The sequence below is a fragment of the Nilaparvata lugens genome, chromosome 1, assembly GCF_014356525.2.
Source record: "Nilaparvata lugens isolate BPH chromosome 1, ASM1435652v1, whole genome shotgun sequence".
NCBI lineage: Eukaryota > Metazoa > Arthropoda > Insecta > Hemiptera > Delphacidae > Nilaparvata > Nilaparvata lugens.
Genome location: NC_052504.1, coordinates 24,169,189 through 24,193,759, shown reverse-complemented (window position 1 = coordinate 24,193,759; position 24,571 = coordinate 24,169,189). Strand labels below are relative to the sequence as shown.

Sequence of the window (24,571 nt, the reverse complement as noted above, 5' to 3'; positions counted from 1 at the left end):
ATTTATTGATTATATCAATGTAAATTGTGGCTGAGCTGATCAATATCAAATAGAATGATGATTTATTGATTATATTGATGTAAAATATGAGTGGGATTGATCAATTCCAACCATTTTTTTAGAACAATTTTATAAATTCCCTTAAGTTCCTATAAATTCCCAAAATTTCTTGGCCTCGGAAATATTCCCGGAAATATTGCCAAATCATAAGTTCCTTCCCACTGGGAATATTCCCGATCCACATCACTAATCATTAGACAAATAGATCTATCCTTTTCTAATGCCGCACCGTTGTAAAATAGTTTTTAGAGTGGTAGAAAGTAAAAATATGATGAACTATGAACTCGGATTTTCTGCAACACCGTATTATCCAATGTCACTTCGTATAAAATATGTAGGGTTAAAGGCTATAAATTGAAATTTTGACTTCCACTCTCACTCCCTGATTTGAAATATTAACAAATTCTCAAAGGCCTTTGAACTAATTCTATCCATATTCCGAAAAATTGTTCGGGGGTAAGGTCGCATATTAACCGACTCAGTGTAATAACAAAACTTATTTTATTTGTAGTAAAACTAATTTTAAAACAATCAGATCTTAAATGACATTGAATGCCCGTATTGAGGACATTCATCACTTGTCTAGTTATAGAATGACTTGATTGTCAGAGGAAGTTGGAGGGATCTCACCGTAGCAGTGCTTGGCTAAGGGGTCTCTGTACGAGTTCTCATGTTCGACACTGGAGGAGCTAGTGCGGCACTTGGCCAAACACAGTTCGAATCGGTCAGTAACTGTTGCCAGCAGAATGTGCAGCGTATCCCCAGCTTTTCCCAACATATTTTGAAGCAGAGCCCTCTGTAAATTGAATCAATCATATTTATTAGTAGGTAATTCGATTTACAAAAATGTATACTCGATATTAATTATAGAAATGTTATAATTGGATTATTTATTACAGGATTTTGACAAAATGCTTGAACATTAGTCAAGAAGAAAAAATATTTAATATTGAGTGCTCGAAGAGCCAGCATGGAATAGTTTATGATATTGTTGTTTTTTTTTGCTGCTCTCATGACGTAAGTTATCATTATGAACATCGGATTATTATGAACATGTAGGATTATTGTTTCAGACTAGCATAGGCTACGTCAATACGATATTATTGACGATTATCAATATTAATAGTATTTTCAATTAACTCAATTCATTCTTTGGGGGTTTTCCTTCTCTTCTTAGGTTCAAATTTTTCACTTCTTATTTCAAACATGACAATTGCCAAATAAATTTTCTCCATCATCGTAATTTAATTTCTGAACAGGATATTGAGTCATCTTTCTCTTTTCACTGGCTGATAGTTCAGATAAAATTAAAACTTTTGAGCCCATCGTAACGTTTAAACTTTTCAAGGACGAGCTTTACCATTACCACCTAAATTGTAAATCTAGGTTGTAGTGGCCTTACTCGATTTTAGAGTTATAACACTGGCTTAGGCTAGTCGCAAGGTACCTGGAATACATTCTCGGCATATTGCCTATCGCATATTGAGATTCGACGCGACTTGACTTGATGTAACTCGAGTCTGCTAGATAATTTAATATCATATAATCTATTGAGCTTCGTCTCAATGAAAACGTTATAATATGATGACATGATATTAAATCATCTAGCTGACTCGGGTCACGTCTTAATATGGGACTGACCAGGACCAGGACCTTCTATATACTACCGGACCTGAGCCTAGAAAAAAATGGCCGACGTATGTGGTGGTCTTATAGGAATTCCTACTAAGAAAAAATCACTAATCAAATGTTAGAGCGCGTCTCAGTTTGTCGAAATCTCAGTTCGTCTAGTTCCCGTTTAAAATATCATTGCCAGCCACCACTTACGGGGCCATTTTTTTCGTAGGCGCAGGTCCGCTATATAGGAAGTCCTGGACTGACCTTAGGGGTAACCGTCCACTGGAACCGTATTCAACCGATCCGTTCGGCCGTTGGATCGGACGAATCTGCCGGCCGTTAATTCGGCCGAATATGGTCGTCCATTGGAACCGTTTACGTCAGTCTAGTTGCCAATTATAAAATTAACTACTATCATAACCACCAAAATTTTTCATAAACAATGATTATATTGAGATTTTGAAAATTGAATAAACAAATATCCACTACATTAGTAATTCATTACAATACCTTCAACAAATATCCACTAAATTATTTATTCATTATCAAGCAATCTTTGTTCACAGATTCCTTTGAACATCACAAAGATGATATCTTTTGTCTCGCATATCCCACAATGGAACATGCTCTTGAACCAAACTTATCAACTTTTCATTGTCCATAGTTAAAACTTTATAAAACAGAACAAGTTCAAAAATCTGGTGTGGTACACTCACACAACTTTCCTTGCTCATTGAACTGTAAGCCTCATTCTTAAACGAGAATATTTAGGGGAATAACATAATGACGATTGGCAGCAACATATTTGAAACTACGATCAGACTTCTGTATATGTGTATATATAATTGTTTTCAGAGTACTTTTTCCTTTGTGTTATGGCCGGGACACACATATCGGCACCGAGCCCGCGCCGCGGCACGGCCGTGTGACGGACTTACTACGGCGAGTGAGAAAACAAATGCTTTCAAACGTGTAGGGACACATACTACCGCACCGCGTCAGCACCGTCACCGTGTTTGTTGCCCGAGCCGTGCCCGCGCCGTCACCGACTAGTTCAGTTTACTTTTTGACGGAGACGGTGCGGGCTCGTTCAACATAGAGAGTGAAAAACTTATTGATGAGATACGGAATTTTCCAGTTTTCTATGAGCAAAGTGATGAGAAATATGGTTGAACGGAAAAAAAAGTTAAACCAAAAGTAAAAGTATAACCAAATACAGTAATAAGTGAAGCCAAAGGTATGATAGACATAATATAATAAATAATAAAATAAACAACAAAAAGTATAAAAAAATGAACCCGTGACTGTGTCTTAAATTTTAAACTAATTACGTTTAGATACATAAGGCAGAAGATAACAATTTTATTGCTGATATATATTTCCGATACATGACTGATTGTGGTATTGTTATGCATCAAAATATATACCAGCACTATGATTCTCATCGTCTACAGGTAATTAGTTTAAAATTGAAAAGTATAAATTTAAATCGGATGTAACAAGCTTTAATAGTGTTATATTATTAACAATAGTTTAACACGTTTAGAAATCAGACCACAGAAGCACTACAGAACTGAGACACTGCTGCCGCTCGGCTGTCGTACGGATGTGTGTTCTCCTACCACCATCACCGTGTCGCGGACGTAGCTCGGTACGGACTCGGTGCGGTTATATGTATCCCGAGCTTGAATAGTGGAATTCGATGATTTTTTTTAGAGTCGTCAAAACAGCTGTTCTACAGATGAAATATCTCGAATATGATTGTGTTCTTTTTATGAACTGCTCTATCTACCTACCTCATGCACGAGAAGGAGGTTACAAAGTCCATTTCTCAAGGATGGGGTGGACCCCCCATTAGTTTCCCAGAAAGGAGACTCATGCCAGTTGATAGAGCTGATAAAGTTGATAGAGCTGATAGAGTTGATACAGGGTATGAATTTGAAAAAAATCGGTCAAATCATTTTTAATAAAATCGTGAAAGACATGGTTTTTTAGTAATCATCCGCCATTTTTCTCAAGAATATTATGGAGCTCCTGCAATTTTCCCAGAAATGAGACTCATTTCAGTTTATAGGGCTTATAAATAGCTATCCATGGTATAAATTTGAAGAAAATCGTTAGAGCCGTTTTTGAGAAAACCGTGTAAACATAGTTTTCTAGTAATTATCTGCCATTTTTTCCGCCATTTTGAATTGAATTTTATTGAATTTCTTATTGTCGGATCCTCATGATATAAGGACCTTAAGTTTAAAATTTCAAATCAATCGGTTGATTAGGAATGGAGTTATCGTGTTCACAGGCATATACACATACACACACACACACACACACAGACCAACACCCAAAAAATCATGTTTTTGGACTCAGGGGACCTTGAAACGTATAGAAAACTTGAAATTAGGGTACCTTAATTTTTTTGGAAAACAATACTTTTCTTACCTATGGTAATAGGGCAAGGAAAGTAAAAAACAAAAACAGACAAGACTGTGAAACAATTTTGAGGTTAGGATGATGTTGTCTCAGCTCGACTAGTTAGTTCGGCCGAATAGAGCCGGAAAATCCCATTCAATTCGGATCGAAAACTTGATCGGCCGGAGACGGCCGTACACGGACGTATGAACCTGTTGCAATGGACCAGCATCTATATAGCTTTCTTTATTGGGGGATCGTTTGGACGAGTTCGGTAGTTTTCGGCCAATGCTAGTTCGGACGAAATCGGTTCCAGTGGACGGCCCACCTACAGTGGCAATGACCATTAACTCTTAAGCTGGATTTCCACAAATCAGTATCAGAGTCCGTTTCCGGTTCAGTAAAGATATTATTCTTATGAGTTCTAATGAGACTTTATTAAGGCCAAGCGAATATTAATAGTCCTATCACAACTCATAGGAAATTTATTTTCACTGAATCGGACACGGTCTCTGATACTGGTATGTGGGAATCCAGCTTTATAGATTGAAAGGGAGAGGTGAAAAATGTAAAACATTCTCTGCAAAATAAAATGGTAGGATTAGGAAAATTGAAGATTGTTTGAAAGTTGAAATTTTGAGGAAAGAGTTGAAAGAAAGCCAAACACAAATTGCCACAACACTTGAAAAATTATGGGAAATTGACGAGAATTGATTTGATAGTAATGCTATCAATATTTTTATTCCTGTATGTTTTTTAATTTCAATAAAAATAGAATGGAGACGAAACATTAGTTTCCTGTTAAAATTACTTCTTCAACTAAGAATAGTACAAATATTGGATTAGCTCCAGTTTATGTTCATTTATCGGTGACTAAAGCGGATATAAAAACATCACACATTATCAATGAATAATCTTCAACAAATTGATTTCACATTGCAGTGGAGCACCGATTGTGCTCTTCTGTAGTTCAAAATGCATTGTCCTCTTAGGACTCATGATATAGTATATTTCGCACCTAGGGTCGAAAATGTACGTTTTCCGGCTCGAGATCGCGGTTTTCAAGTTCGAGACGAAGTCGAGAACTTGAAGCGTTCGAGAGCCGGAAAAATATTTTTGCCCGTGTTGCGGACGCTATTTTTCGCCACACCAAAAAAAAAAAAACTTCACAATATTTATAAGAAATTGAAAAATTAATAAAATTCAAACAGCCTATTTTGATAGTTTGAATCTTGGTTATGACAACTTTTACTGTCAATTAATTTCAATATTACTAATTAATAATTTACAATAGTGACCATATTTTTATACTATTAATATTTCGAATAATTGTTTGAATTTTTATAGCTCGCGCTTTGCGCCCGGTGCAATATCTCATGGATAGATGGATGAATAGAATTTTCATTACTATTTTGAAATAATGTGATGAAAAAATTAATATAATTGCATATTTCACAGTTTTGTCTCAAAATATATCTAAAAAATTGATTGAAATTTAAATTATGGTAACTAATATAAAAAATAGCTAATAAAAGTCGAAATTCATCGACAAAAAAAATATGTCATTGACCGAGATTCGAACCTAGATCGTGTTTTGATTCACTGAGTTCTGTTGTATTACGCCTTTATGCTCTCGGCTATTGTGTATTGTTGAACGTAGAGGCCTGATTGATAACTCTTAGCATACACGTAATACTGTAAACTAGACTTCTAAAAAAGTTTACTTCACTCCTAAAAAGCGTACAACCTTTGACTATAGAAAGAAGGTTGTTCTTTCTATAGAAGAAGGTTCTTTCTATAGTCAAAGGTACAACAGACTTTGGCTCATAACTTATATTATTAAAATTAATATTATTATGTTTCACAATAAAATTTTCACTCTGAATTAAGTCAGGTAACGTATGTAGGCTTCTATAATATAGTGTATAGCGGCATATTAATTTGAAGCCGGTTTGCCGGCATTTTCACAACAAAATATTGCTCTGAAATCATAGAGAAAACATTCGAAGATTCAATCTTGAGTGGGCCTAATGTTTTCTCTATATGGTTCAATATTAAAGAAAAATTATCTAAAAGTTTTAATAATGAATTACGGAAAAATTACTAGGAATTTTTTAGTCAAGGCTGAGTTTCACCAGTAGGCTTACCTTAAACTTCAGATCTCTGCTGTATTATCTTGTTATTATAGTTGATTGTATTGCATTAAGAAGTGGAATTCGATAATAAAAAAGAAACAATTATTACTCTACCTCACTTTTAAATATTGATACAATTATTGTACTTTGATTTCAAATTCGATTCTTCACTTTTAAATACTTGCGATACGTACCTTTCTGACAATGGACAATGCAGCCATTGTATTCATTGTTTGATATCAAAAACACAATAATAAATATTAAATTATTAAACAGTAATTTATAAAATATATTATAGACATAATACCGCGATTCACGATACATAATTATATAGATTATTACAGTCGTTAATGAGATTATCTCTCTATGATTTTTGTGAGATCGGACACGATCAGCTGTTATTCAAGGTCATTTTACAGCCCTAGGGCCGTAAAGTTTTACCGGCCTGGTCGGAAAACAATCACTTTCGGCCTCCATATGACGCACGTAAACCAGCTCATTACATCCAAGTGTGGCGAAAAAGTTATTATATATTCAATTAATTCGAGGTACAAGCATAAAGTATTCAAACCTTATCAGGATGAAGACAGCAAGAGACACAATGTTCGTACACTTGACAGCAACCATTCTCTTTACACGTTTTACACGAATACCTTTCGATGACTTCATCTCCTTGTGAATTGCAGCATCCATTCGATAATATTTCGGATCTCAAACATATAAATCCTGGAATGTGTAAACTACAGTATTATTCAAAGGTTCTCTTCAACGTGCAAACAAATACTTCAAATTACAGTAATTGGGGTTGTACAGTAGATTATTGGAAATGATGTACAAGGGAAATTAAAAAATCACTTCAATTCTATGGAATATTCTGCTCTTTGTTGATTGTCATGACTTATCTACACTTATATAATCAACTAACTTTGTGTGATATTTTTTAGAATAATTACCTCTATCATCAACGATCAATAATTTTCCTTGAACAGAATTACGACAGGAGAATAAGCTGGTATCAGTTTCATTTTCATGTTCGACAATTGGGTCCCATAGAAATGAGTCATCTATTTTCTTCACTTGCATAGATTTCAGGGATGAGTCGTTGTAGGTCGACACATCTTGCTGAAAAAAAAACATTAATCTTAGCTACAGAATTTGAAATAAATTGATATATTCAAGAACATTTTTATTCCATCATTTCCAACAAATTTAGCATAGGCACTTCATGAACAATTCATAAATTTCATAATATAATGTATATTGGAGAACTGTTTCTTGCAACAATTAGTTAAAATGCAACTATTATTACTGCTCATGAACAATTCAAGTTACAGTGTAGCAACATTAACGCTACATCAATAGAGAGAATCGTTTGACAGAGAAGGAGAAATTAATATTCTGTGTTTTGTGTTACTTATTTTATCGAGGAGATTAATATTCTGTTTTGTGTTACTTATTTTATCGAGGATATTAATATTCTGTGTTTTGTGTTACTTATTTTATCGAGGAGATAATTATTCTGTGTTTTGTGTTACTTATTTTATCTAGGAGATTAATATTCTGTGTTTTGTGTTACTTATTTTATCGAGGAGATTAATATTCTGTGTTTTGTATGACTTATTTTATCCTTGTTAAGAGTAGAGTATAAACATTAATCTATAGTGAGAGCATCATTTTGATTAATGGACTTATCAAGGTGTCGTTTCTGATAAAGAAACTAAATATTCGTGTGCTTATAATCTACCTAGTCTATGTTAATGTTTTTTAAATAATTTATCCTTCCTAAAAGTCCTTCTGTATGTATTGGTGAGAGGCTATCTTTTTTAAAAGTATATTACAAATTATGGAATATCCAATATCTCGATAAAGGACCATTCCTGGATAGATCGCGTCAGTCAGGATGCTGTGCTTGATGTATGTCAAGAGAATGCAGCATACCTGCCCGTAGTGACATTCACTACCACAACATCAGGCAGCGTGAGCTATTGGATATCCCCAGAAGACGCCTCCACCGATCACAGGCCAGTTATAGGATTTCTGCCCTGAAAAGAGATAGTCTACCTTGGACTGTCAAAGGCTCACAATAAGTTTGCTAAAAATAGGAGTCGATTTTTGAACCTCTTGGTGAGAAGCTGATTTGTTCACTACACTGTACTCACTAAGAGAGGACGAAATTGGAGACATTGCAGATTGATTTTGAGACAGCTGTTAGGATCCATTGACCATGAGTACTCGCATAACTGTCTAGACTACATCATCATCTAGTCAATAATTATAATGTTAATTGTTTCAATTTATATTTTCATCTTTCCGAAATCTTCTTGGTGACTGCTAGCCATGGAATAACAAATGATAGATTATTTGAGTTCTATTATGAATTAGTTATGTTCCGTTATGAATAAGTTGTTCTCTCAATATCAACCTTTAAACAAAAGTGACTTTTTGCGATGATACCTCAAATTGATGTTACTAATATTTAAGGGAATGCATCTAAACTACTGTATTTAAGCTTGAATTTGAGTTGAAAGCCTTCATGAATCAATCTGTTCAACTGCTTGTCGAGTTGACTGTATTATTGAATTAAATGGCATCGTTGATGCCTTTGAGGAGAGGGATCTGCTTGAATGAGGGGAAGACTCAGCATCTAGTTTGTGGACTTCACAGCACTGCTCATAAATCAACAGTAGAACTCCTGGGATTTGTTATTGATTCCAAGTTGACATGGGCAGGCCACATCGATGGGATTTGCACCAGGCTGGCACGGGAAGTGTACTTACTGCTTGGACTTAGAGCCCTCCTCAGCAGAAAAGATTTTGTGATGGTGTACTTTGACCTTTTCCATTCCAATCTTTTGTATGGACTCCTGCTGTGGGGCATGTGGCGAGTTGCAAGAGTATGCTGATGCTCCAGAAGAAAGTACTTCTAGTGCTCACCTCAGCGGGCATAGTGAACACTGTAGGAGGCCAATCTTTGTTGAGCTGCGCATCCTTACGTTCCTCAACAAGTATATACTGTCCACTCTGCTGCATGTCAAGGGCACCAAGGACAATCATAATATGCTGAGAGCTGATCTTTATGCACATATTACAAGGAGGAGACTTGAAATTAACATACTACGCTGCAGAAAGGACTCCTTCCCTATCTTTGCATTGCGCATATACAATGACCTGCCTGTTAGTGTGAAGAACCTGCATGTTATGGCTTTTGGAAACCGAGTTGAGATCTGGCTGAAAAGACATAAATTCTACTCAGTGAAGGAATATTTGATTTAGTTCTGATGCGCACAAGGACAGTAAAGTTTGACGTTCCATCTTGCTTTTTTGACGCAATCAATCCATTAAACTGGTAATGGTTCTAGAAGGAGGAATTTTGGAATTGTTTATTTGAAGCAACTAATTCCTCATATTATAAATGATCTCAGCATGGAGGGAAAAGCATTACTGTTTGCTGATGACACTACTTTAGTCGCCCAAAATAAAGATCCTCATTTGGCTATTCTCAGGTCAGCCCAATTGCTGGAGGAAGCCAGCTCGTGGTTCAGAGTCAACAGGCTGTGCATGAACGAGGCCAATACACAAAATGTTCTGTGTACCTTGAGGCGTAGTCCACTTTCTTTTGGTTAGCCCGAAGTTAATCTTCTCGGATTCATGGTGGATGCCTCTGTCATCTGAGCCATCTGAGATCAACATGTAGATATGGCCTGCAATTGACTCTCCAAGGAAGACCTGATGCGGAAGTTGAGGAACATTGTATCTAAAAGTTACCTGGTTACTGCATATCATGCCCTTTTCCACAGTCACGTCAATTATGTCTTTGTACTATGGGGTCACTCAAGCAGTTGTGAGAGGATTCTCCTTCAAAAAAAATAGTGCGCATCATGACGTCATCTCCACCCCTGGAACATTGCCGGCCACTTTTTCTAAGACTGGGGATTCTTACTGTCTTCAGCCAATACAGTACTTATCCAGCTCCTTGACACTCCTGAAAGGTCGGATTCATACGCTGCAAGCAAGAAGTCAATTCCATGATCACAACACATTACCTATGGCTTGCTTCTGTGGGATCATTCAGCGGGGGCTGCTGATGTGCTGAGACTGCAAAAGAGGGCTATAAGAATTATAACAGGCAGCGATCATCTTGCCCACTGCAAGCCCATCTTTGCTCGCCTTGGTGTACTGACTGTCTTCAGCCATTACATCCTCCTGTGCTTGGTGTATGTCAAGAAGATACAGCATACTCTAGCTGCCCGAAGTGACATCCACCGCCACAATACCAGGCGCAGTGAGCTGTTGGATATCCCCAGGAGACGCCTCCACCGATCACAGGCCAGTTACAGGATTTCTGCCCTGAAATTCTACAACAAGCTGCCTAATAGTGTGAAGCAATTGGATGAGGCCGCCTTCAGGAGAACCGTCCGGAAGCTACTGTGTGCAAAGGCATACTACAGTGTGAACGAATTTATGGGTGATAATTTGAATTTTTATTGAGAGCGTGAGCACTGGATCGCTGCCATCTGAACTGTTACAGTTTTTTTTTCATGTGTTTGTACGTGTTTTGATTTTTTGACGCCATCGATCCCACAATTGTGGGTAATGGATGAAGCTGAAGGTATTAAGGTATTAACACCAGGAGGCGAAATGACATCAAACTACCTTACTCCAGAAGTCCAGACTGACTAAATAACACAGCAGCTATCCCATCCGCACACTGAAGATATTTAATAGACTTCCCCAGTGTATTCGTGAATTAGAAGAAAAATCATCCAGGAAAGTACTGCGAGATAAACTGCTTAGCCTCCCAATCTACTCATTAGGTGATAAGGGGATCACAAATATCCACCTATTTGGCATGCCATCCTATAATATTAAACGAGCAATTTCTGTTTATATGTTGAAATGTTTGTATTTCGCCGGATCACAAAAACGGCTTCAACGATTCTCACGAAAATTTGCACATATTAGGTTTAAAATATAAAAATTCGATTGTACTAGGTCTCATCCCTGGGAGAACTTGCTGAAGGACATTAGAGGATTTATTCATCCTTGGAAACTAGCTGATATTTAGTCGTCTGTTGATGTTGGAAATGAGTGAGCAAGTGAATGTGTGTGGGACTGAGTCAAAATTATGACTCAGCTGTTGAACTTTTGTAATCATTCAATCAGGTACTTAGTGCCGGTTGTACAAAAGCCGGTTAAATTTTAATCCTGATTAATTCCAGTAGAACCAATCAGATAAGCTATCTTTTTGAAATGGTCTTCTCTGATTTGGTTTACGTGAAATTAATCAGCATTAAAATTTAACATGCTTTTGTGAGAGAAATTTTTGCATTCCTGTGGGAATTAATCTCAATCCACTTTGTTCAAATTAGAACCTTTCCGATTTCCGTATGAACTATAAATATAGCCTATTATAATTTCTTCTTTCGTAATAAATTGTATAAGCTTTTGTCCAGAGCGGAGCTCGGTGCCCCGATATTCTTGCTCAAGTGTAATTAGTGTGGACTTTTGTGTTTTTAATTTTTTACTGACGTCTGACAAAATCTATCCAGCACAATCTGGTCATGGATTGATGGAGTGGAGAATTTAAAAAGAGACTGGTATTCCCAGCCTGCAGTCACCTTTTCAACACTACCTATTTAAATGGAAATTTCTTATGGAACCCTTTTATTCGAACATAATAATATATAAAGAGACTTACCTCAAAAACAAAACTCAGAATGCAGTATGTTAATGAAAGACCAAAAATTATGCCTAATACGATCTTCCTACGAAAGAACCTAAATAAAATACCATACCACATTTTTCAATTTGGTTCACTTTATAATTGCGTCGACATATCATTTTCACTTGAAAAACTTCTGCAAGAAATTATTATAATAGAAATAGGCTTATATATGAAGATAATCAGAAACTAAGTTTTGTCATAATATTGACATTGAGGTTATCGTGGACTCGGCGCTCGGCCTCGGAAAGCAAATCAAAATCGACTCATCGGCCATCAACAAAAAATGAATCGACTACAATACTATGAGCTTTTCTCGTTGAGGCACGTTCAATTTCATAATCAAATCCATTACAATAATCAATGATTAAAAAATCACATAATGGTTCATCATAGTTTTTTTAATATTGCATTTTAGTTAGAATTATACAAAAACAAAAAATAGACTGAGACGTTCGATCTTTTAATATCGAGAGGTTTGACAATTGACACATCGATGTTTATTTTTGTTTTTAACATTTCAAGTTATCATAGGTTATGTTTTCTATCTTGCCAATGTGCTCCATGCATTTAGACTATGGTTATTTCTGTGAGCTTTTCTTTATAATCTTGTATATTGATTTGCCTAATATAATTTGTAATTGAATTAATAATTTCTTGATTTATTGTTATAAACATTACTGTTTATAGTATGACTAAGAAAAAACAATCAAATATAATAAAAAATGTGCTTGCTGATCCTTACGACAATTTTTGGTAAGCTGTAAATTATAACTTAAAACTTATCTATATTTGTTTTATCTATTGTATATTTTGTTCATAACTGATTAATCCACCATTAATTTTATTAATAAATCTATACACTTCTCTTTTCCAAGATCAGCGAAGCCGGATAGTTTATGTCAAAAAATTTAGAATAGCCTATACTTTTCTGAAAGTCAAGTTTTGTCAAGGTATGATGATATGGTAACTGTTACTTCGAAGAACTTTTGTATTCTATAGAAAGAGTTTTCTTTATGCCAACTTTACTCTATATGCCTGGGTACTCGAAGCTGTTAACAATATGACAGTTGTTAAAATTGTTTAGAGCCACAGTAGGTAATGAGTCTTTTGTCCTACTTAGTCGGCACTAAGGCATGTTAATAAAGCAACCACTCCGTGTGTTATGACTATATGTAAGTCCCTCCTCTAGTTGTACTTGAATGTCAAAATTTACCTGGACATGAAGAGCAATTAGATAATTATATAAAATAGCATTACTAAATATACGATATTCATTATTCGATTACATTGGAAGAGCTGTCTGCAGTGGTCAGAGTAGCCACTGTAATTCTGTTCTGTTTTCTTCTAAATTATAAAAACTTTTCGACAGTCAGATGTATGACCCCAGAGCTGCAGCCCATAGCCCAGGATGCTGTGGAAAAGAGCATAATTATCAGGTAGGGTCTGCTCTCCAGTTTTACCTCCCATAGTATTTGAGTTACTCTTGTCAGCCTCATTGTAGTTGAGTCATTCAATGTAGACTTCAATTCCATGTGAGTTTAGGATCGATGAATAATCCAAGAATGGACGTACATCCATACACCAGCCACATCCTTGCTTCTCCATTCACAACAGCTGTTGACACTAGAATCTGTGTTGCTTTCGGACCAAAAAAATATCATAATGGTGGCATCTGCAAATTCCAGTGCTCTCCTTTCTAGGTTCAAGTAATTTATGGTTATCAAAAACAGCAATGGGCCCAATTCAGTACTAATCCATTAGGCCACACTCACAGTCGATACTTTCACGACATCCTATTGTTAGTAAAATTGACAAGTAGGCCTGTTCATAACCACGAATCATTTTCAATTTATATATAGTCAACCATTCACATAAAAAAATAGCATTTATGAATCTGTAAATGTTAAGAACAATAATTATTAATCCTCCGCGAATATTTGATCGTGGACATGCTATATTAAGATTTCAGCACTATCGTACGCTACGTCAACAGGCTGCCTTCAGGGGTAAAGAGCCATTAAGTTGGAGAGAAGGGCCTTGAATGATAATTATTTTTAGATTTGAATTTGATCACTGCTATCTTAATCAATTAGTGACAACATGACACCATCAATCATACAAGTGTGGGTAATTGATGAAGAAGGAGGTATAAAGGTAAAGGTTTGCCCATTATTCTTTTCTTGGTAGAATTTTCTAACATAAAATTGAAAATTTGAGCCCATAATCAAATTATTTTTCATTCAATAGGTAGTCATAAATCGTAATTAACTGATTAAATTTCTCCTAATTTACAGGCCTTGTGCTGAAGGAAAGGACGAGGAAGCTCTTCGAAATTGTATAGAAAGGTAGCTATTTTTTTTATCAATTAAGACTAGAATCGTATCGTAGAAGTGGGTGACTTTTTGTCACAGCACAATCACACAAATATACGACCACCCCGACTTTCGGAGGGGACGATAAAATTCGTCTGTCCCGACTACCTAAAAAGTAGTCGTCATCTCTCGTCATCATCCCTCTCACTCATTTCCCACGCACAAGCCTAATAGCTTATGTGGGCATCTCCCTCAGTATTATTATTAAACCAAGAGTCCCGTTTGTCCTTGTACTTCATGTCAATGTACTTCCTAAGGAAGGCCGTTGATAAATCGTATGACCTGTGATTCGAAGCTGAACTAGCCACGCGAACGTGATCTTGGTGTGACGTGGTCTTCTTAAAACAGGCCAATCACAAACCGACTTGTGGTTTAACATTCATTCAATGTTATATCCTGAATGGGGTTGTCGAATGTTGGAAATCTAGCCTTTCGAGTTATTATTATTATCAACCGAAGCTTATTGTGTTCCCAAGTAGTAGGCCTATGTTAGTTAAGCAAACCAATAGCCTACCTGTATCCTTTACAAGAACCAGGATTATTTCCCTATGCTAACATCCCATTCATTACCTGGTTGCTTGTCGCAATCCAGTGTGATATGCCTGGAACTCTCTTCAGACTGATTGGTCCTCGTGACCTACGTGAGTTCCACTCCTGGCCTTCTTTGAAGGTCCTTCCGCTGAGGAAGAGGTCGCCAAGTTGCCTCTAGGGCGCTTGGCTACCCTTGACTCAGCCTCTTGACCCTCATTTGTGCCTGGAGTTCCATCAGGACCTTTTATATACTACCGGACTTGAGCCTAGAAAAAAATGGCCGACGTATGTGGTGGTCTTATAGGAATTCCTACTGAGAAAAAATCACTAATCAGCTGTTAGAGCGCGTCTCAGTTTGTCGAAATCTCAGTTCGTCCAGTTCCCGTTTAAAATATCATTGCCAGCCACCATTTACGGTGGCCATCTTTTTCATAGGCGCAGGTCCGGTGTATAGGAAGTCCTGGTTTCATCCATCTCTGGTCTCTTAGGATTTTCTTTTTGCTCCTCCAAAACTTTGTAGGGTCAAAAGCCTCACCTCTCCCAAGAAGTTTTGCCTGAATGGCCGCCCTTCTTTGAGCAGTGGAGAGGTTTGGTCTCTCCACCCACAAACTCGTGACCTACTTGAGTTCCACTCCTGGCCTTTTTGTAGATCCTTCCGCTGAAGGAGGGGTCGCCAAATCGCCTCTAGGGCACCTGGTCACCCTCGACTCAGCCTCTTGACCTACATTTGTGCCTGGAGTTTCACCCATCTCTGGTCTCTTGGGTTTTTCTTTTTGCCCCTCCGAAACTTTTCAGGGTCAAAAGCCTCACCTCTCCCAAGAAGATTTGCGTGAATGGCTGTCCTTTTTTGCTTTTTTGAGCAGTGGTCTGAGAAGCTCATCCTACCTCTCCAGTTGGGATGATGTCATTGAACTTACATCATACATGTCGTGATCAGTAGAAGCCTTCTCAGTGTTGATAGCCTCTACATAAGAGTGCAACGGAACCTCCTGTGGAGGGGGCAGATCCCGTGGGTTTGAAGGCAAGGCAACTCATCAGCACGGTCCACATAACACCTTGGATTGGCCTAAGAAGAAGTAAGAATATGGCCAAGGAAGTCCGACCGATGGAAAAAGAAATAAAGAATGGCACAAAGCTAAGTCAATGGAAAAGTGCCATTATAGAAATGAGAATTTCTAAAGCATATTAAGAAGGAGAAGAAGGACTTTGGAAAGGGGGTCCCTTTTAGTCGCCTCCTTCGACAAACAGGGGTACTATGGGTGTATTCTGGTTTTCAACAAATTCTTGAGTACTATGTTCGACACACAAAGCTCCCCCAACCCACAGGGGGCAGCCGGTCGAGTTGGATCGACTAGAGGTTCAACACAAAGGTCCGACATCCAACTAGTCTCAGTTTTTCATCGTCTAGTCAATTCGGAGCGTGAGTGCTGAAATGATCCAACTAGTAGTTCTACTTCAAGTGGTCCACTTGTTGGACCACTAACCACCAGCCGGATAGTAAATGGCCTTCTTAAGGAGGAAAACTTTAATGGATAGCTTATAGTAAAGTAAGTAAAGATTAAAGGAAGATAGTAAGGTGATAATAATTAACAAGATTATAAGAAAAGGAGGGAAAGATAAAAAATGAGAATGATAATGATATAATCCAATAAAAACCTATGGATGTGAGCGAAAATTCAATTTGAAATTTATAAGTATCAATCCCAATTCAATACGATAATGACAGAGAAATTTTAATTTATTAATTAAAGTACCAAAAACACAGATTGGTAATAATTTAGGTGGTTTAACAAGCCTAAGAAGCATGCTTACTTTAAGCTTGAAACTATGGCCTGTTCTCAAGCACATCCATCTCACCACCCAGTCCATTGAATACCCATAGCTTGAGGGGGTTATTATATGCTCCGACCGTTCTTGCCCTTGAAACTGTTAACAGGGGATGCCATCTCCACCTTGGAGTGGGTACAGAGAGTTCGATTTTCGCAAACAGGTAGGGAGAGTCTAGTTTTTAAAGACAAATATATATACGACCTCTAGCCTGACTTAAAGTGTAGCAATTCCAAACAGTGGCCTCAGAAATTAACAAATCTTCTTTATAAGATACCTATGGAGTTTGATTTGTATTCTTTCAAATTTAATAATATAGGTTGATTCCAGGGTTTCCTGGACTGTATAGTCCAGAGATTTACTGTTACTAAAACCAACTGAGGAATCCACAAAACCAATGCTAACTTATGATTTTCTATAAGTCAGTTACTCTCATGATTTTAGTATTAATGCTCACTTTCCTTATTATGTTAATGTTTCCTTATGTTTTATCAATTCATATTTCTTCATCAGGTTTCTACCGAAGGCTAAATTACACCGGGGATTTATCTCACATAAAAATTTGAGAGTTATACACAGAGAGAAGTCTAAGGAACGTAGAAAAGAACTTTGGAAATCAATGACAGCTGTTCCTCCAGGTGTTTCAAAGGATGAAATTGCTAAGAATAAAGAAAACAGGTACAGTACATCAAATATGTTGAAAACTTTAATTTAACTTTTCAGTTGCGAAGGTGTTATTGATACCCTTTATAAATAATAAGTACAGTATAATAAGCGAAATTCTAACATGAGTCTGTTTGGGTTGTGTTTACAGTTCTCCCTTTAATAATTCTCCGTTATAATAAATAAAATGACTTATTCCATTACGGGGCTAAGTTTGGACTGTTATGTACTTTCTGCTACTTTGAGCCTGACCCTAGTTTTGAGATAACTCTCCTGATTCAAGAAATCTAAATGAATATTATAGCCCAATTGTTAACAGTTGTTTAATCACTTGTAAAACAGTTTAGAGAATCAACATTTTCTCTAAATTTAGACTCGAAAAATCTTAACATTCGCTTCAATTATTTCTTACAGACTTTTATTGATTGGAAATACACAAGGCTCACAACACAAAATTCTTAGTTATTCAATATGTTTCTAGATATCTCTATACATCCTTTATAAAGTTATATGGTGGTGTAGGCTTGAAACGGGCAGTCACATTGAAGACCAATGTGCAACTGTATTAATTGTTTTTGGTACGGTTCAGTACAAACACAAATCATTAAATTATCGGGAAAGAAAACCAGGCTCAGTCCAAAACGGTTCTTTACGATTTCTGTTAGATAACATATCAAAATTATGGTTATGCTGGCAATTTTATTTTGATTTTACAACATCCTATTCATTTTGATTTTTCCCGTTATATACAGTTACAGAATGTTAGACCCGCCGCAAAGTAGACCCACGCTAATCCACGAAAAGCAACCCACGCCGTGGGATTTTTAGTAAACCATTGAGTACGGTCTGGGAGGACCTGATCCACTGCCCCTGGCGCACCGGGGCAGACGAACCGCGTTCCATGGGAGCTTTTGACATTTCATAAACCGGTCGCCATCTTTGATTATCCTGCACCGGTGCAGAATTCATGAACCGGTCGGAAACATATGATCCACAAAAGGCTAACCAGAACCGGAGAGCTCCTATTGGTCGAAAGTTTTAGCGTCATATAAAGTGAAAAGTAGATGCCTACAAAAAAGGTAAAAGTTAAAATGGAGGAGCAAAGCAAATATAAGGTACTTTATTCTTTTGAAAATATATTATATCCCATTATAGAGAATGAGGAAGTTAATTCATTAATGGTTGGTAAGTTTATTATTTGTATTATATTATCGACAATTAACATAGTTTGGTATAACTATCTTATTGAAATAAGTTATGCATGTGCTTATTACGAGATCTATCCGAAAACGCCTTGGCGTTGATTGGGAAATTGTAAATATTAACGCTTTGTTAATATTCCATAAGGATATGAACATAAATAAATTAATTTGTTTACACTAATAATTGTAGAATAGAAGAGAGCATAAGTTTGTTTGAGAGCATAAACATGTTTGTGTTTTGTAAGACATAACCTACATTTGCGTAAAACCAAACAAGCTCCAGTTTTTAAACAGAATAAAATAGATTTCAAAAAGGCGCGCCAAACTGCATGGATCGGTTCATGTCAGCCATCCCATGGGAACACTAGCGGTGCATCATAAAAAGCTGGTTTGGCAGCCATTTTGTGGTGCACCAGGGGCAGTGGATCTGGTCCTCCCAGAACCTACTCATTGCTAGGCTTCTCTAGACATCTATGTAATACATGTAATGAATAATTCACTTGTCAGCTGATTGATTATGAATAATCCTATAGCAATGGTTTACAAAACATCCCACGGCGTGGGTTGCTTTTCGTGGATTAGCGTGGGTCTACTTTGCGGCGGTCCTTACCCCACTGCACTATCACGATAAGATATTTTTATTTATTCAACGTTTCATTAACTAATTTACGACAATTTGCTACTTTTAAATTGTATTATTTTGTCAGGAATGCACTAGTGCTGGGAGTGAATAGTGTGAGCAGAGGCATTGAGCATTCGCGAGTAGCCTGCTGTGTGGTTTGCGGGGAGGCCAGTGGACGGCCGCTTGTTCAGCACATTGTCCTATCAGCTGCTCGCCACGGGCTGCCAGTTATAGTGCTCAATAATCTGCGGCAAACAACTAACCAATGCCTCGGACATTCCTCGGCAGTGTTTGCTCTCAAGGTAATACCATAGAGAAAAGATAGTCTAAGTATCAGTTGTCTCTAGTAATACTCTCCCATGAGTTTAAATTCGTTACACAAAATTCACTTCCACATTCCTAATTCACACATAATATGTTGATTTGGTACTTATCTGAAAATATTTCCCATTGGGTTTACTGAGAGACCTGGGAAGGATGTCTAACCGCACAATACATAAAAGATACAAAAATGGGGATCAGTATATTGTGTGGGTTGTAAGTAATGACCTGTCGGTTCTATACCATCGATATTCAGTAATATTAGTATTCATCAGTTATGGAATAATATTAGGAACAAGGTATTGTTCCGAGACTCTGTACGTACGTATTGTATTGTCAAGAGTTTATAAAGAGTTGATACCCCTATATTCATTCATAAACACTCTGTACAAGGTAGCATACTTCCATTATCCTTCTCAAAACTATTGTAGGAAATTATTAGATCGTAAGTGAGAAAAATTAACTGTTGAGCGTTCATAAATACAAGGGCATTTGAAACACTTCAAAATATTGCCAATGCTCTGTTATTGGATTCTCATAATATCTTGAAATGTTTTTCTTCTCATTCAAGCAATTTCTTTCGGTGAAACAAATAATTTAAATTCATGAAAGTAAATTGTAAGCTCGTTGGACTTTATGAAATATTTATTGTTCTTTATTGTATTCTAATTTATAATAATTTATTATGAATGTTCTTTTCTCTGTTCTAGAAGGAAGTATCTGAAAACAATGCGCATGTGTTCTATCCGTTATATGAAGCAATCAGAAGCTCAGCTCAGAAGTTTCCTATCCCAGAACATGTAATGGGATCTTCAAGTGACGATGATAGTGATAACGGGACAATAAAAGAAAAAGAACTGAGAAAGGGTGAAGTTATCAAGATGCAACCGGTTCGTAAGTTTCAGTACCTCACTCGCCATATTGACAGTAAATCTCGTGTATTTGTTCCCAAGACAATTGTTCAAAAACGACCCGCACTAGATTTTGGAGACTATATCGCTTTGCCATCGGACCTTGATAGATTAGTCTCGGAAAATATAAAAATGGAATACTCAGATGATAGTACTATTGATGAGTCGAACAATGATGAAATTAGTGTCAATAAAATTGTTCATCATAAGCAATTACCTAAAGGGAAGGATCTATTTTTTATTGATAAAGCTTCCAGACCACAAATAGCCTCTCGAAAACGGAAAATGAAAGATCCCGCTAAGCTCAAACCTCTTGCTGTGAAACGAATGAAAGGGAATCCAAAGAAAATCAAGAAAAATAAAAATAAAAAAGGTGTTTGATACTCATAAAAAAGCTGTTATGTCTCATTATTAATATATTTTCAAACAAATTTTTGTCTTTTCAATCTGAATCCTTACCTGAGAGATTTGTTTTTTTTTATTGTCAAATATAAAACTAGCAAACAGTATAAATGTTATTGAATAAGAAATTTAGCAAAGTTCAACATATAGAATAGTTTATGGATTGCCAGACCACCTATAATATAATTTTATCCAATCTTATGCATAATGCTCTAAATAAATAGGTCAAAGAGTCTATTATTGATAGGATTTTCATACAAATTGTGAAAAGATTTTGCAATTGTGTCTCCTAGGATTTCATCTAATATTGCTTTCACTTGATTTTTCTTGCTGATTCAACAAAGGCTCAAAAATAATTGAATGATTGAACAAGAATAATCCTTATTGGATTACTTCAATTCATTGAACGAGCGTTTGCGAGTTCCCACTTTTGACTTACTGAAGGCCAAAGTCGTTGTCCGTCTGTTTGTATGTCCTACAATAACGTTAGAAAGAATTGATCAATCAGCTTCAAATTTTGAACACGTATTCTTCGAACCTTTTTACAGGTCAAGTTCGTTGGACAACAAAATTGACAAAGTCTTTTTTCAGGATATAACAAATAATATTTAGTCAGCTGAAGAATTCATTGCATGCAATTACAAGTGTTTTTCCATCCATTCATTCATTCATTCTTAACATCAGCTGAGGCTATTTGGGAGCTATCAAGCAGACACTGACACATTCCGGAAACATGGTTTCAGATGGTTATTATAAAACATAATTATAACTATTACATCAACAAACTGATACGCGTTGAGATATCAATGTGCGGTTTCTGCATTTTTTTCTCTTGGAACTCTGTATCGAAATCGTGTATCACATGACCACCTTCTCATTTTAAAAAACTAATTTGGATTCATATGAGCGTTGAAGATGTGGAAGCGACAGAGTAATTTTTTATTTCAAATAGGATCCCCAATGAAACCTAAACTGTCAAACTATTCTTGTTAGAGAAATATATTGGCTGTTTTCATGATTTTCATCAACTCTGTATACTCTAATTAAAAAAAGTTGCTGGTTTCAAAGATTAGACTACAAAACAAATTCTTGTACGAGTTCTCCGACCCAGGAGGTCACTAGTACTACAACTATTGGGCACAAAAATAACCATAATTAATTCATACTCAATAACTAGTAGTTCTGTGAACAGTAGACCTCGCGCAGCTATAAACCGCATCCTCCTCTTATACTGTCCATCAGAGTAAATCCTGTCTGTATGTCGTGTCGGCGAGATATCGGTGTGAAAACGGCTAATGGCTGTTGGGATTGGTTTATCAAAAATGCTAACATCAAAAGCTAATCTCCTTCAAGACATACTGGCAACAGGACAGCCCGAGTTCAAAGCAACTCGTTGTTCAATAGCAACACTGCCCACTTCATCAAAATACCTGGAAAAAGCAATCTACCTGCAAATTCTGAATTATCTGAAACAAAACAACAAACTACATTTTCACCAACATAGATTCCGAAACGATAAGACAATAGATACAGCCTTAGCAGACCTCTTATATTTTGTCACACAAAACTGGGAACAAAAGAAAAAGGTATCCGAATCTTTCTAGATCTTAAAAAGGCCTTCGACCGTCTGGACTGGAACATTCTAAAAACAGAAATTTACAAAAATAGGAATACGAGGCCAAGCAGGGAAGTGATTGGAAGACTATCCAACGGACAGATACCAATGCGTGGAGCTTAGATACAAAAACAAAGGCAATACCATGACCGCCAGATCTCTAGCCCAACCTATGAAAAACGGAGTACCGCAGGGATCTGTGCTGGGACCATTATTATTTCTTATTTACATGAACGGTTTGCCCAAACAACTTCCAATGTTTTCTAAATGTATTCTATTCGCCGACGACATAACTTTAATCATAAATGGGAAAGACCAGGACGAACTACAGTTAAATTATAATACTACCATAGCTTCAACAAAAACAACCCTGACAAACCTAAAACTTAATATAAACACCTCCAAAAGTACAGTAATAAATTTCAATACAAGATCAGCAACCGAAAACCAGCTAAATACTGATGAAGAGGTGACAGATACAGCTCGATTTTTGGGAATTACACTTGATGCACACCTGACATGGGACAAACACATTGAAAAGTTGGTAGGTAAACTATCCTCAGCCCTCTATGCAATCAAACGTATAAAGGCAATAGCTGACAAAAAAACTGCTCTGATAGCTTACTACTCGCTGTTTGCATCACATATGGGCTATGGAATAATAGCATGGGGAGCAGCCCCGTAGACCTACATTGTGCAAGTTCTAATTCTCCAAAAGAAAATAATAAGAATAATACGAATTTATGCAATAATAAATAATACAAACAACAAAAATACCACCTGATTCAAAAATTAAAATTACAAAGATTTCAAATACTTATGAAAAAGTAAAAATAAAACAAATTGAGAATTCAAAATTCCAAAACTTATAAAATTTAAAGAATATAATAACAAATAATGAACAAAAATTTTATCAATAGAATAAATAACATTTATAACTGAACGACGTCCCAAACCATATGCACATCCACACTGATACACCAACTATTTATTTGATCAGATCATGCTTACACAAGATTTAATTATCATATAACGCTTTCCGGAATTTAGCGCCAGAAAACCAGAAGCCATCTAGGCACCCAGACAAGCTGTTATAAGTTCCTTGCATCCTATTTAATAGTGCATAAAAATAATTGCATTCAATGAGGCATGCAATTCATAGTCTACACAGCTGCTGATATTTTACCAAGTTACATTGAGATATTGAATTGCATGCGATTTATAATCCACTCAACAGCTGATTTATGATGAATAATTAATTCTATGGTCTGATTTTTACTTTCCTTGCCCTATTACCATAGGTAAGGAAAGTATTGCTTTCCGAAAAAAATTAAGGTACCCGAATTTCTAAATTTATGTACGTTTCAAGGTCCCCTGAGTCCAAAAAAGTGGTTTTCGGGTATTGGTCTGTGTGTGTGTGTGTGTGTGTGTGGATGAGTGTATGTGCGTCTGTGTACACAATATCTCATCTCCCAATTAATAGAATGAAATTTGGAACTTAAGGTCCTTACAATATAAGGATCCGACACGAACAATTTCGATCAAATTCAATTCAAGATGGCGGCTAAAATGGAGAAAATGTCAAAAACAGGGTTTTTGGCGGTTTTCTCGAAATCGGCACCAACGATTTTGATTAAATTTATACCTAGAATAGTCATTGATAAGCTCTATCAACAGCCACAAGTCCCATATCTGTAAAAATTTCAGGAGCTCCGCCCCATCTATGCAAAATTTGATTTTAGATTCCCAATTATCAGGCTGCAGATACAATTTAAACAAAAAATTTCGAGTGGAAAAGATTGAGCATGAGAATCTCTAATGTTCAATAACATTTTCACCTAGAATTGAAAATAAGCTCGAAATCCGAGAAAATGTGATTATCCAATTACGAATTGTTGGCAACTGTTGATTCTATTAAATCATTCACTATGAAGAGATAGCAGACCTCGTTTGTCTCCAGCGTTATTTTCCTGTCACCAGCTGGCTCAGATCTTTGTTTATAAGTAGACTTGAGATGCACTTGAACACTAGCGTCAGGTGATCAATTTTCATAAGGGCAAGGAAAGTTGTGTGAGTGCGCCACACCAGATTTTTACTCTAATATTTGCGTGTGAAGGAGGCTCCCTTTTCCTTTTATAGTATCTTTAAAATGCAAAATTT

At 36.4% G+C, this 24,571-nt stretch overlaps 2 protein-coding genes across 4 annotated transcripts; one reads left to right on the top strand and one right to left on the bottom strand.

Annotated features, from left to right (window-relative positions):
- Positions 1-544: 544 nt before the first annotated feature.
- Positions 545-12,432, bottom strand: LOC120350350 (SREBP regulating gene protein). The gene is made up of 4 exons (XM_039423276.1): positions 11,919-12,432; positions 7,175-7,343; positions 6,793-6,947; positions 545-856 (listed from the first exon to the last, which is right to left on the bottom strand). Exons 1-4 carry the CDS (start codon positions 12,018-12,020, stop codon positions 647-649), a joined length of 636 nt encoding a protein of 211 aa, XP_039279210.1. The 5' UTR covers positions 12,021-12,432; the 3' UTR covers positions 545-646.
- LOC111062853 lies at positions 12,255-20,826 on the top strand. Of its 3 annotated transcripts, none has more exons than XM_039423248.1 (5): positions 12,255-12,698; positions 14,240-14,290; positions 17,189-17,353; positions 19,248-19,464; positions 20,194-20,826. In XM_039423248.1, exons 1-5 carry the CDS (start codon positions 12,634-12,636, stop codon positions 20,773-20,775), a joined length of 1,080 nt encoding a protein of 359 aa, XP_039279182.1. In that variant the 5' UTR covers positions 12,255-12,633; the 3' UTR covers positions 20,776-20,826. The 3 variants fall into 3 exon arrangements, with proteins under 3 accessions (XP_039279182.1, XP_039279191.1, XP_039279198.1); XM_039423257.1 differs by having other exon boundaries at positions 12,463-12,698; positions 20,197-20,826; XM_039423264.1 differs by lacking the exon at positions 12,255-12,698 and adding an exon at positions 13,308-13,381.
- Positions 20,827-24,571: the final 3,745 nt, after the last annotated feature.

What these genes read in the sequence shown, in the direction of transcription:
- LOC120350350 (XM_039423276.1), bottom strand. Translation starts at nt 12,020, where the DNA reads ATGTGGTATGGTATTTTATTTAGGTTCTTTCGTAGGAAGATCGTATTA. An exon ending in TTCTGAGTTTTGTTTTTGAG is followed by an intron (nt 7,344 to 11,918) that starts GTAAGTCTCTTT and finishes TTTTTTTTTCAG; the next exon opens with CAAGATGTGTCGACCTACAA. An exon ending in ATTGATCGTTGATGATAGAG is followed by an intron (nt 6,948 to 7,174) that starts GTAATTATTCTA and finishes TACACATTCCAG; the next exon opens with GATTTATATGTTTGAGATCC.
- LOC111062853 (XM_039423248.1), top strand. Translation starts at nt 12,634, where the DNA reads ATGACTAAGAAAAAACAATCAAATATAATAAAAAATGTGCTTGCTGAT. An exon ending in CTTCGAAATTGTATAGAAAG is followed by an intron (nt 14,291 to 17,188) that starts GTAGCTATTTTT and finishes TTTCTTCATCAG; the next exon opens with GTTTCTACCGAAGGCTAAAT. An exon ending in CGGCAGTGTTTGCTCTCAAG is followed by an intron (nt 19,465 to 20,193) that starts GTAATACCATAG and finishes TCTCTGTTCTAG; the next exon opens with AAGGAAGTATCTGAAAACAA.